Below are 13,791 nucleotides of genomic sequence, written 5' to 3'. Positions count from 1 at the left end.
GAGCCGGCCCTCGGCACCCTCGTGGGTGATGCCGCCTCTGTCCAGGCCCCCCGAGGTGGTGGAGCCCAGAGCCACGCGCCTCCCGTGCCATCCCCAGCGAACGTCCAGCCCCGCCCGGGAGTGGGCCTCCTCCTCCTGCCAGCCGGGAGCGTGCAGGCCGCCTTCCCAAGCTGCACAGGCTGAGCGCGTCCCAGGTCCTCAAGTCCCGGTTCCCTCAACGTGCCCCCTTCCTCAGCAAGTAGAAGCCGGGGGCACCTGCCCGCCGCTCGTCCGCGTCCACGCCCGTCGCTTATACTCGTGCCCTCCGCACCGCGGCCGCCTGCAGCTCAGGGAGCCACCGTCATCCTCCCGTCTCCAATGCCGTGGTCCTCGTGCCCTCTGGCCGTCCCAGCAGCGCCCCGGCCTCCGTCCACACGGCTGGAAGACCGGAACCGCTCGCTCCACCCGCTTACCCTGCCCTCCGCCGGCGCCGGGGCCTCGGACGCGCTCCCCCCGGATCCGATCCAGGCTCTCCCGCCACGTGCCGTGTTCTGCCAGCCTCCGCCGTCCCGCGCTCCGGAACCCTCCTGCGCCTGTGCCAGCGACACCCCCAGTTCCAGCTGGAGGCCGCACGACGGGGGTCTGTCCCTCTCCTGGAGGCCGGAGCTCGGAACCCCCGTGGCTCGACCCCATGCAGGCGTCGGCCGCTGTCGGGGAGCCGCGCCTGCTCTGGCGTTCACAGCCGCGGGGCCCGCCCCGGTAGTCCGTCTCCTCTGCCACCCCGGGAGGTGGCGTTTAGGACCTGCCCGGACCGTTCAGGATAATCCTGCCGTGTCACCATCCTTTAGTTCATCAGATCTGCAGTGGTTCTTTTTCCAAATTAGGAACATTCTTCGTTTCCAGGGTTGAGGGCTTCCTGTCTTCGGGGGTCAGTATCCAGCCTCGCAGACCCCCCCGTCCTAGCATCCCAGACGCAGAACTCCCCGTCTGTCTGTGCCTGACGCGTCTCTACTGTCCCCAGGGCAGCTTTCCCGCAGAGTACATCGTGGATGAGGAAGGCCAGGGGTGCCTGAGCTGTCTGGACAGCAACCACTCCCACTTCATCCTCGTGGACGACGGGACCCACGGCCGCTACGGGGTCGAGATCCCCCTGAGGACGAAGCTGGAGAAGTTCGTGTCGGAGCAGACAAAGGAGAGAGGAGGCGAGTCACGCGCGCTTCGAGGCTCTCCGTGTGGGGGAGCCGGCTGGTCAAGGGGCCTGGGGCATGGCGGGCCGAGAGCAGGACGGTCAGCAGGTGGGGGTCAGGGGCGCCCTGAGACGCCGCTGGACTCGGTCCCACCGTCTCTCCACGCCTGCTCAGCGGGACGTGTCTGTCACCCGGTTTGACCGCCGGAGGGCGGTGGGGCAGGCCGCCAGCTCTCCCGCTCTCTCGCGGGCCGTCGACCACCTACAGTCACGCGACGCCCCCTGCGCGGGCTCCGTTCAGAGCGAGAACGTGCAGGATGTGGCCCTTGATGTCGGTCCTGTTGTGGGTGAGACGGGGGGTTCCAGGTGCAGGGATTCGTGCAGGATTGGGGGGAGGAGAGGGGACCCAGAGCGGCAGGTTCCCGGCTCCACGGCGGGGGTTGGGGGCCTTCGAGCAGCGAGCAGTGGTGCCCCCCGAGGACTCGGCAGCCTGGCTTGTGGGGCCCTGAGTGCGCGGCTGGGACCCCTCGCCCTTCTCCGTCCTCCGGTGAGGCTGGCGCTAGGAGGACAAGGGGCGGGGGTGGGCAGAGCCGCGCAGGGCGCCTGGATGCAGTCTGCTGCCCAGGAGAGGTTTCTAAAGTCCTCCGCTGGCGGGAAGGGCGGGAAGGGTCAGGGCAGGGCGGAGGGCCAGGGGACAGAGATGCCACGCCACGTTCCCCCGCCTGGACAGTGCCTTCTGCCCCCTGGCTCGGTGCGTCCCCATGTCCCCACGGCGGGCCCAGATTTGAGGCCCCATAAAGGGCCGTGAGAGAAGCAGGCTGGCCGTGGTGGCTGCCTAGGCAGACAGCCCTCCTCTCCTCCGGCCCCAGAAGGGACACGCGGTAGGAGACAGGGCAGGGGGCGACTCGGGCCTTGGATCTGCTCTCCTGACACGGAGCACGCGGGCCGGGCCAGGCGCTGAGGGCAGAGCATCAGCCTTTGGAAGCTCCCGAGAGCCTCCCGCCATCTCCCATCCTGTGCACCGGCCGGGACTAGGCTAGGGCCGGTGGGAGGCAGGCGAGGGTGCCCAGGTGGGGGGCCGAGTCCCCATGTCCCCTAAATCGGGGTTCTTGGCTCCGTCCTAGGTGTGGCCATCAAGATCCCTGTCGTCTGTGTGGTGCTGGAAGGGGGGCCCGGCACCCTGCATGTGAGTACCGGCTGGCGGGTGGGGCTCTGGAGGTCAAGCTCCCAGCTGGCCGGGGTCCGGCCAGCATCCTGCAGGGCCCTAGGAAGGGCAGGCCAGGAGAAAGGGCAGGCCGCATGGCAGGGCCCTTCCTGGCATGGTGGGAAGGTCGGCTTCGAGGAGGAGCCCTGCCGGGGGAGGGCGTTCTGGCTCCGGCCCTGGGTGTCCGGCCAGGAGGAGGGGCCCCAGGAGGGAGCGGGATGGCCCCTGGCTTCTAAGAGTCCCGGAAGGTTTCTCGAAGGGGCTGCCCTCAGGCTCTGCCCTGGCCCCATGGGACCACAGCCCAGTGTAAGGCAGGCTCCCAGGGAGAACACAGACCACGGTGTCTGCCTGGCCGACTTCAGAGACAGCACCTAGACCTGCCTCGTCGGCCCGGGGATGTCCTTCCTGTGGGGGGTCTGGGGCCCTTCCTGAAGCCGATCTCGCTCTTGGTGTCTGGGGTCTGCCTAGAGGGGTCCTGGTCTCATGCTGGGCCTGTCCGAGGGACAGGTCAGGTGGCACACTCTCCCGCAACACAGATCGATGGGTCGAAACATCGTGGGGGTTCTGTTTCCGGGGTCACGATCCACCCGAGCAGCGGGCCTGCCTGGTCTGTCAGGACGAGCCGCTTTGCCTCTCCGGGCAGAGGAACGCTCCCAGACCCCGTGTTTCGGTACAATTCTCGGGAGCCCCTTAGCCCTGACCTCGAGCCACAGCACTAGAGAAGTCTCTGGTTCAGGGAGCGTCTGCACAGGGCTCACAGGAGGCCTGCCTTGCAGACCATCTACAACGCCATCACCAACGGCACCCCCTGTGTGGTCGTGGAGGGCTCGGGCCGCGTGGCCGACGTCATCGCCCAGGTGGCGGGCCTGCCCATCTCCGAGATCACCATCTCCAGGGTTCAGGAGAAGCTCAGCCTGTTCTTCCAGGAGACGTTTGAGACCCTCAGTGAGAGCAGGATTGTCGAGTGGACCAAAAAGGTGAGCCGTCCTGCCGGGGGAGGGCTTGGCCTAAGCCTCCTGGCCCTGGAGGTTCAGGCCGGGCTGGGGAGCAGCGGGGGCCGTGCAGTTATTCTGGAAGAGAGGCCTGCTGGGTTCGGGGGTGGGAGACCGCTGCTTTAGGCAGGGCGGGGGCAGAGGAGTAGGGAGTCGAGTGCCACAGGGGCACTGCCAGGTGACAGCCACGGGCACAAGGGTCTGGCACAGCCTGCGAGCCTGGGGAGTTCCCGCCTCCTCCAACCCGGGGCAGATAAACAGAGGCGTTCAAGGGCCCGCAGGGCAGGGAGGCGGGTGAGGGGCTCTGGGGTACCGCGTGGCCCCTGGACGGGGCTTCATGGGCACCCCTCGGCTAGAGGCATCGGCAGGAGGGGCCCCTCCTGGCGAACCTGCAGGTGCAGAGAGCAGGGAGCCTTCCAGGCCACCCCCGTCCGGTCTCTAGGACCAGGTGGTCACAGCGGTGACGGTGACACAACTGTCCTGCATTTCAGTAGTTTTGACCTTAAATGCAGTGACTTTGTCCTTTTATGCCCAAGGTGGCAGGTGAATTGTTCCCAGATGGGGGCCACTCTGCAAGGGCCCCTCGGCGGGGGGGGGGGGGTACTCTCAGGCGGCCGGGGTGGGGTGGGGGTCGGCATGGAGGGGTGTGGCCAGATCGGCCCTCGCTGACGCCCACAGCCCCGGCCGGCCCGGGGGACTCCTCTGGCTCCCGTGGCCACGGGGCCCTCGCGTCCCTGCTGCTCTCTGAACCTGGGGCTCCGGGCCCACCTGTGAGGCCCCTGAGCTCTGTTTCACAGTGGTTCTTGGTTGGGGGTGGGGGCTCTCAGACCCTTGGTTCCCCAACCGGCAGCTCGGTGAACAGCCAGCCGGCTTGTGAAAACGCCTGCACGTTGGAGGTGTCACGTGCCCGACGGGCGTTTCTCGGGCAAGTCTGTAGACCAGCTTAGCTCGTCCCACGGCGTCCAATCGCAAGCCACGCGGACGGCGTGCCCTGCAGGGACCCAGGGACGCCGTGGTCGGCCAGGTGGAGGGGCACGCGAGCCTGGGGAGGCCTTGGGCGCTGGCAGGGGCAGCAGGGCTCGCTCTCGAGGGGGGCAGACATGGTTTTTCGGGGTTTCTGTGGGCGGCACAGTGACCTCGTTCTCGTGGGCGCGTCCTGTGGTCTCTGAGCGACCGCGTCCAATTCCGATGTTGCCTGAGACTTTTTTTTTTTTAAAGATTTTATTTATTTATTTGAGAGAGAGAGATCACAAGTAGATGGAGAGGCAGGCAGAGAGAGAGGAGGGGAAGCAGGCTCCCTGCCGAGCAGAGAGCCCGATGCGGGACTCGATCCCAGGACCCTGAGATCATGACCTGAGCCGAAGGCAGTGGCTAACCCACTGAGCCACCCAGGCGCCCCTGCCTGAGACGTTTTGCCCTGAGCGCAGCTCCGCCTGCAAAGACCCGGAGGTCCGGTGGTGAGCAAGGGCTCAGCTCCAGACGGCGCCGGTGGGACGGGGCAGGCACGCCCTGGGGCCTTTCCCGAGTCAGTTTATAGATTATTCAGGCAATTCTTAGAACTGATCCTAACCCACTGCTGTCAACAGGCCTGCTTCCATCCGCTCGCCATTACTGACTCAAAGCCCTAAAACGGTCTCGTACGAATCCGTCTCAAGCCTCGCCATTCACTGTCATTCTTGTTCTGGGGACGGGGGTCCCCAGCTACAGAGTCACGATCCGATATTCATTCAACAAACCTCAGAGTGTTGGTCTATGCTATGGGTGGCAGCGGGAGTGAATACGAGGGTCTTGCTCCCCCAATGCTGCCGCTGGTGGGCGCGGACATCTGCCGCGGGGGCTGGGGCTCGTGCGGGGGACTTGCCGCCGACGCCAGAGAGCTGTGTGTCAACAGGACATTGTTGGCTCTCTCTGAGCGCTGCTTTTCTTGTCCTGAAAAAATGCACAATTATTGCTTAAGCCCAGAGGACAAAGTGGTTGTTGCTGTGTCCACACACGTGAGCTCCAAAGCTGGGAGCTTCTCTCACTCCGACCCAGGGCTGGGGTGACTCAGGAGACTTTATTCCAGCGGGCGGGGGTGGGGTGGGGAGGGAAGTATTTTGGAGTCGATGAGAAAGGTGGCCCGAGGGATGGGGAAGGTTGGGGTCTTAGAGGAGGTGGTGGGAGGAGGGAGGCCAGCCTGGAGGTGGGAGCTGGGGCCCGGCTGGGGGCAGAGGCAGGGGTGGGGGAGGGGCGGCTGGGCGAGGCCGGCTGGGGGGCCGGGGAGAGAGAGGGGCAGCTGGGCTAGATGTGCTCGTGGAAGGCCGGCCCTGGCCTCTGGGTGCACAGAGCGGGGCGGCAGGCTCCAAGGCGACAGACGCAGGGAGGGAGGGATGTAGTAGGCGGCCGGACATATGGACGGGTGGGTAGTAGGACGGACGGACGGGGGGGTACGTGGACAGGCCGGTAGGTGGGTGGGGGCTGACTGGGTGGCTGGGCGGGTGGGCAGGCAGGTAGGCAGGTGAGGAGGGCGGGGCCCCGGCAGGAGGCGGGGGGGTCTCAGGGTCAGGGGTGGTGGGCCTTCGGCAGAGTCTCGGGTCGGGGTGAAGCTCCTGAGCCCTGGGGGTGTTGCCACCGGTGACTGCTCGGGAACGGTGCCTGTCTGGTCCTTACCTGTCTTCACCTTCTCCGTCTGGGCCGCGGGAGGCGAGGCGCTGTGCGCAGGCCGTCCCCGCAGGCCGGACTCAGGCCGGGCTCGCCGCTGTCTGGGGTCTCGATTCTGCAGGTGACCCGTGAGGAGAAGGGGGGCCCGCGTGTCACCCCAGAGCCCACGCGGGCCATGTTTGTTGCAGATTCAGGACATCGTCCGGAGACGGCAGCTGCTGACCATCTTCCGGGAAGGCAAGGACGGCCAGCAGGACGTGGACGTGGCCATCCTGCAGGCCTTGCTGAAAGGTGAGGGTCAGGCCGAGTGGGGCGGAAGCAGAAGGGGGGGCTGGGGACCCCGAGTTTGCACGAGACGAGGAGCCGAGCCCTGGTCAGACGTGCTGGTCCGAGGGCAGCTGCGGTGGACGGCGCTGCGGCCCACCTCACTCTCCTGCCTGGCGGGGGGAGGGGTGCCCGCCTCCGGTGTTGGGGGTCCGGGCCCCTTCCTGCAGCTTCTCTGCTTCACTGGGACCCGAGGGCGGCCACACTGAGGTGCTCCCGGTCGTCCCAGCTGCACACGCGATTCTGGGTGTCGGGAGGCCTGCGCTGCCCCCACGCGTCCTCGTGTGCGGGAGGGACGCCCCCCCAAAGCTCCGCCCACGGCAGCCAAGCGTCCCCCCTCCCCTCCTGGAGGAGCACAGATGCCCCCGTCCCTCCCGCGGGCTCCGACGGGGCTGCAGGCGTCCGGCTGTTCTGCCCACGGGCCGCGGGTCACCCTCAAGGGACGCGAGGCGGGTGGCAGGGCCGGGCGCTCTGGGGGGAGTGGCTCCGACCCGGGATTTGCTCCGCGCCCTCCTCCTGACCTGAAACCTCACAGAACCAGCGAGATGGTTAAAACCAGGACCGGGGCTCCCGTTGGACGACCTCCGGCCAGGGAGACAGGGGAGGGGGAGGAGCTGGTGGAGTAGGTCAGCCCCGCGGAGGACGGCCGTGCGGCAGAGCAGGAGCTGGGACGCCGCGGTGGGCCCCACGGGCCCCACCGGCAAGGACATGGGCCACCGGGGAGCCGGTGCGAACGTCCGCGTGACGACAGGGGCTTGGCGGTCTCACCTCGTGCTGTTCACAGACGGGGCTGCGAGGGCGGCTGCCCTTCCTAGCCTTCTGTGAAGTGGCCCAAGGAGCAAGAAGACGGGCACCAGGCTGCCCGCGTCTGGTCAAATCCCCTTGAAGGCGGGGACAGGGGTTCCCAGGACCCTGAGTGTGGCCATCGTGCACAGCGCTGGAGAGGGACGGACCCCCGCCCACGGGGGAGGTGGACCCCGACGTCTGCTCTCCGCGTGTGCTCCCGGGGTGTCCAGCGCTACGAATCGTGGTTTTTCCGGGGTGCACGCCGAGCGGGAAGGGCGGCCTGGAGCCTCAGGGGTGTTGGAAGTTCTATTTCTTGATCCTGGTGGTGGTTACACGCGGGCGTGGACGTCAGCCAGAGTCACTGAGCAGCACACTTCAGGCTGTGAAGCTGAGGGGCGCCGGCCTCCGCAGGCGTCAGGGAGAGCTTGTTGACATCAGGGCCGTGCGGTCCAGCCACGTGGACGGTGCCTCCCTGTCCCATCCTGGGGAGAGCGGGTGCTGGGAGGGTATTTGTTCTGGAAGCAACAGGCTGTGGCTGGTTGTGACTGGTTGCTCGGGAGAAAGGCCGTGGGACGGTGGGGGAAGGGACCCTCTGTCACGGGAGCACATACGAGAAATAGAAACACATACACGGTTTTCCAGTGACAACCCTTTAAAAATCTCCTTCCTTGAAGTGCGGCTTGTACACGGTCACCGTCCCCCATCCTGGGTTGACCGCGATGTGCGCTTGGACAGGTCTGCTTCCTGCGCACCCACCCAGTCCGGCACGGGGCACGACGTCCCACCCCCCGAAAGCTCCCTGTGCCTTTGTGGGCCTGGGGCAACCCTTCCTCTGCGTCTGTCCTTCTAGAGGGCCCTCCCGGTGCCAGAGCCTCACGGAAACGGAACCACGCACACCGCTCCCCCGGGTCTCCCTTCTCCGGCTCAGGGCGACGTTCTGGAGCTCTCCGCCTTGTCGCCTGTCTCAGAACTCGGTTCCTTTCTGCGGCGAGGGGTCCTTGCCACCAGGTGTCCCGTTCGGGGGCCGCGGGGCTCGCAGGCCACCTCCAGCGCGAGGCTGTTGTTAGTAAAGCTGCTGTTTGCCCTCGTTTCTCTGGGGACCACGTCCAGGAGCGGGATTTCTGGTTGTTTATGGGAAGCGGATGTCGAACTTGATAAGAAACCACCAAACTGTTTTCCAACAAGATCGCCGCACTTCTCCCCTCGCCCGGCTGCCCGCGGGGCCAGCAGCTGGGTGTCCTCGCCGACCCTCGACGCAGCCCGCGGTCTGGGGGCACGCGACAGCTCGGTGTGGTTTGAGTTCGCTTCTCCCCACGGCCGGCGGCGTCCGGGCTCGCTGGCCGTGCACGTGTCATCCTGCGACAGGCCTCTCAGGTCTTCTGTCCTCTGTTTGGTTATGCGTCGTCTCACCGTTGAGTCGCGGGGGTTCTTGGCGTACTCGGGCACAGATCCTGCGTCGATACTCGCCCTGGGTGTGTTGGGTCCTGGCCCCCTTCCCTACTTCCTTCACGGTGTCTTTGGCGAGCGGAAGGCTCGGGTCTTACCGGAGCCCGGTCGGCCCGTTCTGTCCCGTCTGGCTCATGCTGTCCACACCCACGCCCCTGCTCCAGGCGGCAGCTCTGTGGGCTCAGCCTTCCTGTCCCGTCTCCACGCCGCGCCTCGCACTGGCTTCTGCGTCTGCCGTGCAGAAAGGGTCGAGTTCCTGTTTCCTTCCCCAAATCACCACCCAGGCTCTAGGGCGTAAAGCCAGCGAGCGGAGCAGGAACTCGCCTGCAGAACGCCCGCGGCGAGAGCCCGGCCAAGCTCCGGTGTTGGACCCGAGGCGGAAAGGGAGCTGACACGTGGGCAGGGGCACCGCAAACGTTCCTGCGGAAACGCCTGCCTGTCCGACGTTGTGCCTTCTTCCGGGGGCCGAGGGGCTTGACCAGGCAGGGGCAGGGGCGAGCCAGGGCGATGCCCCAAACCCAGAGATTCTCCGGCTCCGGCACTGACGGGAAGCGAGCCTCCGTGAAGGTGGCGGGGGCACGAGGAGCCTGGCCGTTGGGCGCACGCCTCAGTCAGAGTCACGGAGAGACGGGGCGACAGGTGCCTCCCCGTCTGACTTTGGCAGATGATGGGGAAGGGGCTTCGAGGCCCAGACTGAAGCCCCCTGACGTGACTGCCTTTTACCGGCAGCCTCTCGGAGCCACGACTACTTTGGCCACGAGAACTGGGACCACCAGCTGAAGTTGGCCGTGGCGTGGAACCGCGTGGACATCGCCCGGAGCGAGATCTTCTCCGGGGAGCGGCAGTGGAAGGTGAGGCCCCTGTGCAGCCCTGTGATGGGCCTTGTTGGCCGGCAAGAGCGAGGACAGGCCCTGGAGGGGGGCCTCTGTCCACCCCAGCCCTGGTCCTGGTGGAGAGCGCTCCGGGCCGCTTCCTCCCTTCCCGAGCCAGGGACCGCAGCGCTCCGGTTCCAGCGGCCCCGCAATGGGGTGTGCGCGGGCTGTGCCCCACGGTGCTCTCTGTCAGCCTTCAGAGCTGCACCCCGTGATGATGGCAGCCCTCATCTCCAACAAGCCCGAGTTCGTGAAGCTCTTCCTGGAGAACGGCGTGCGGCTAACGGAGTTCGTCACGTGGGACACCCTGCTCTCCCTGTACCGGCACCTGGACCCCTCCTGCCTGTTCCACAGCAAGCTGCAGAAGGTGTTGGCCGAGGAGCCCGAGCGGCCGGCCGGCGGGCCCACCGTCCCCCACGTGCAGATGCACCACGTGGCCCAGGTGCTTCGGGAGCTGCTGGGGGACTTCACGCAGCCACTGTACCCCCGGCCTCGGACCGGCGACCGGCCCCGGCTCCTGCTCCCCGTGCCCAACATGAAGCTCAACGTGCGTGCTGGTGACCCCCTCCCGCCTCCCCCTCCCCCCGCGCTGGGCCTGGGTGCTGGGCTGCCGCTAGGTCCTCAGTGCTTCTGTTTGAAGAAATGATCTCTTATTTCCATTGGAAAGGAAACGTGCTCCTGTCAGAGCCGCCATCCCAAAATACCCTAGACCGGGGGCTTAGACAGCATCTGGTCTCCCACAGTCCAGAGGCTGAAGCCCACGGTCGAGGCGTCAGCAGGTTGGGGCCTGGTGGGGCCTCCCTCCCGGGCTTGAGGACGGCCGCCTTCTTACCACGTCCGCATGTGGTCTTCGTTCGGTGGGTGGGCGGAGAAATAGAGAGCAATGGTGGACACCATCTTCTCTTCTTCCAGGGACACCGGTCCTATGAAATCAGGGCCACAGTCACCTCCTTAGATGCCCCGTCTCCAAACACAGTCACTCTAGGAGGAGGGGCTTCAACATACAAATTCTGGGGACACGTCTCAGTCCATGCTTCTCCCTTTCTAGAAATCTCAAACAGTACAAACAGTAATGTGGGGGAAGTGGTCCCCCTGTGCCTCGGACCCCCAGTCCCGGCCACCATGTGGTCAGGTCAACATGATCCCCCCACAGCACTGTAAGGATGCCTAGCACGTGCACTGCAGCACAGGAAAAGTCGTTTTCTAGTCTCTGTCCATATTTGATGGGAATCCTGCAGCATCTCAGTGCTAAGTGGGAGGCCGGGTTTGCATTCACATCACCGAGTATCCTCCTCCCCGGTTATTGAGGCTTTTACAAATGAAGCCCAAGCGCTGAGTTTTATCAGGTGCCTTTTGAGAACTGGAATGGTCCTTCATCGTTAAACTATGAATTTGCTGAATTATTTCAACAGATTTCCTGATGACAAAACATACTTATTCTTGTTTTGATCTTAACTTGATTGCTGTGTGACATGTGTTTAGTATGATGCTGAATTTTGTTGCCAATATTTTCATGTTTTTTTGCACCAGAATGTCTGAGCCTTTGTTTTATTTTGGAGGCATCTTTGTCAGGTTCTGGTACCAGCTTTATGTGATCCTTGTGAAAACCACTGGGAAACCTTCCTTATTTCTTTGCTCTGGAGCCATTTATGTGGCTGGAATTCACTGTTCTTACAAGCTCGACAGGCTCTCCTATGAGTCCATCAGGGCTCGGGGCCTTTTTGGGTAGTAGCTCTGAGAATTTCCTGTTTCTTTTCTGATAATTTCTCAGTTTAGATTTTCTGTGTGTTCTATGGCCAGATTTGGTTTTTATAGCTAGCAGAAAATTAGCCACTTCATTCAGGTTTTCAGATTCATCCGTTGTCTCAGGTGGGCTCTGTCTGAACTCTGGGAGAGAGGGGGCTGTGCCTGGGTTTTGTATACTCACCACTCGCTCTTTGAGATTCCGGAGTCTTTAAGATGCCCTTTATGATGGTCCATCTGGAAGCTCATAGTTAGACATGTTGGTAATTTATTTAGTTTTACCGACTAATCTCTTTTAACACAAAGACAAGCCTTCAGGAAATTTCTAAAATTTCTTTAAAAAAGCGGAATTTTGCGTGTCACGTGGGGAATGTGTTCTCACTTCTGGAAATGTTTTCCGGACCATCTAAGTAGGTGTTTATTGTTGGATGGGCTAGGAAGCTGGATTCCCATGTCACTGCATAAACTGAGTCTGGGGGGAGGTGCCCACCTGCTCACATGTGACCCTTGTCTGTTTGGCTTTTTCTCGGTGGCCTTCTCTGCAGGAGACACTGTGTAGATTCCCTTGAGGAACTCACAGCCGTGAATCTCTAACAGACTCTGTGCTAGAAGTTGACTACCCAGAAAGGCTTTGATGCCGTCAGAAAAGACTCAGGAAACTCGAGGTGCCTGGTGTGTAAAGAAGAGGCTAGGCCAGGAGTTAGCTGGGCTTTCCACTTTCTCAATGTTTCCATGTGTCTCCAGAGGGACGGTTTTAAATCTCTGGTGCGCATGAAATCAGTCTAAGGTGGAGTTGAAACTGCAGGTTTCTGGGCTCAGCCTCCAGGGACAGTGGTTCTGGGAAGGTGCGGACCTGGGCTCAGGGCTGCACCCTCAGCAGGCCCACTGGGGTGACCAACAGTACTGGGGGCCTAGGAGAGGTTCTGAATGTTCGCTGCTCTCCAGATGCAGGGAGTAAGCCTCCGGTCCCTCCACAAGCGTTCCTCAGGACATGCGGCCTTCACCATGGACCCGGTCCGCGATCTTCTCATTTGGGCCATCGTCCAGAGTCGTCGGGAGCTGGCAGAAATCATCTGGGCCCAGGTAACTAGGCCCGTTTCTCAAGAAGCATGGCTGTGTGCGGACGGGCGACAGGGCTCCGGCCAGGTAGTGTGTTCCCAAAGCCCAGGGCCAACAGCAAGTAGAGGAGTGTGCGGCTTCGGAGGGGGGCAGGGCTGCCCATGACCACGGAGGGGACCCAGGGTACGCAGTGTTGGAGGACAGAGAGCCAGGCTCAGGCAGGAAAAGAAATTTAGGGAGATGAGCCGCCTCCTGTCCTTCTGTCCAGGGCGGAGGCTGTGTGTGCGGGCACAGCTCGGAGCAGCCACCTGCCATGGCCCACATGGGGGCTGGGGGTTGGTGGGTCACCCGTGCCGTGGCCAGCCTGCTCTGTGGCAACCCTGCAGAAGGTGATACCCCTGGGGCCTGCGTCTCCTTCCATGGACCGTGAGGGATGTCGACAGAGTCTGTGACTCAGATGGGGAGCGAGCCCCGTGTGAGCCTGCCCTGAGCCCCTCTGCGGGCTGCCTGGGGACATCGGCCCTCAGCCTCCTGGGCCGTTATCACTAGGCCGTGGCAGCTTCATGGTCATGATAGGGGATGGGCCAGGCCCAAGGCCCCCCACATATGGCCTCCTTTACTTCCAGCAGATTCTCTTCTTACCGGGAAATTCAAGTGTAGTTTTTCTCTGAGATCCCCTACATCGCAGCGTTGGCATTTCCAAGTCACCTTTGTGGAATTGGCTCTTCCCCAGTGTCGCCAGTGTCTACCCTCTCTGTGGTCTTGGGAGGCTTGTCCTCTCCCAAGGCTCGTGGTGGGTCAGCGGCAGAGCTGGGCCTGCCTGTGGCCTCGGGTGTGCTCTGTGGGTCTCAGTGCGCGGGGGGCCTTCCAGGATCCGCCACCAGCCCCTTGTCCTAGACCAGACAGTGCCTCTGGGCTATGCTTGGAGAGTCTCCCTTGAGATGTTCTCGGCATCCCTGGTGCCTGGGACAGGCAGAGCCACGGAGGCTGGGCGCCCAGAGCCTGAAGGAGACTTGCGTGGACCTGGTCCTATTTCTGCCCTTTAGCCCTGGGCCTGGGGTTTACCCGATGCCCGGGCCGTGCTGGGACTTGCGCCGTCAGGGCCGTGCTCTGGGTGGGCGAGCAGACCCTTCCCCTGGGCCAGTGTGGGAGGCTGGACCTCCGGCTCAGGCTCACCTACTATTTGGGGGGGCCCAAGTGGTTTATATGGACGGGGCACGACAAGGAATGACCTGGTGGCCCACGTCGTCTCCTCACCCCCAGGCAGTGTGTCTGGGGCTCCGGGGCTGGACTGTCTGGGTTCTCAGGGTGGCTTCCCCGGTGCCCAGAGCCAGGACTGCATTGCGGCGGCCTTGGCCTGCAGCAAGATGCTGAAGGAGCTGTCCAAGGAGGAGGAGGACACGGACAGCCTGGAGGAGATGCTGGCGCTGGCCAACGAGTTTGAACACAGAGCCATCGGTGAGTTTATGGGGCCGGCCTGGGACCGCGGCCCGGGTCCTCACACGCTGCCCCGGGGGCCTCGTCCTCGGTCCTGCCCAGACCGTGGCATCTGGAGGAGCC

At 63.7% G+C, this 13,791-nt stretch overlaps 2 protein-coding genes across 2 annotated transcripts in view; one reads left to right on the top strand and one right to left on the bottom strand.

Moving 5' to 3' along the window:
• CFAP410 (cilia and flagella associated protein 410) overlaps positions 1–13,791 on the bottom strand; it is a 293,294-nt gene that overhangs the window by 32,848 nt on the left and 246,655 nt on the right. The window lies entirely within an intron of this gene.
• The window catches only part of TRPM2 (transient receptor potential cation channel subfamily M member 2), a 55,359-nt gene that overhangs the window by 21,186 nt on the left and 20,382 nt on the right, over positions 1–13,791 (top strand). Inside the window, 8 exon segments of the mRNA XM_082720385.1 lie at positions 1,001–1,181; positions 2,290–2,351; positions 3,146–3,346; positions 6,190–6,292; positions 9,287–9,408; positions 9,623–9,976; positions 12,118–12,255; positions 13,560–13,689. Coding sequence (XP_082576511.1) covers positions 1,001–1,181; positions 2,290–2,351; positions 3,146–3,346; positions 6,190–6,292; positions 9,287–9,408; positions 9,623–9,976; positions 12,118–12,255; positions 13,560–13,689 — 1,291 coding nt within the window.

Source organism: Mustela nivalis (assembly GCF_964662115.1).
Source record: "Mustela nivalis genome assembly, chromosome: 1".
Classification (NCBI taxonomy): Eukaryota; Metazoa; Chordata; class Mammalia; order Carnivora; family Mustelidae; genus Mustela; species Mustela nivalis.
Note: the sequence above shows the minus strand (reverse complement) of the source record. Positions and strands in the feature narration are given on the sequence as shown.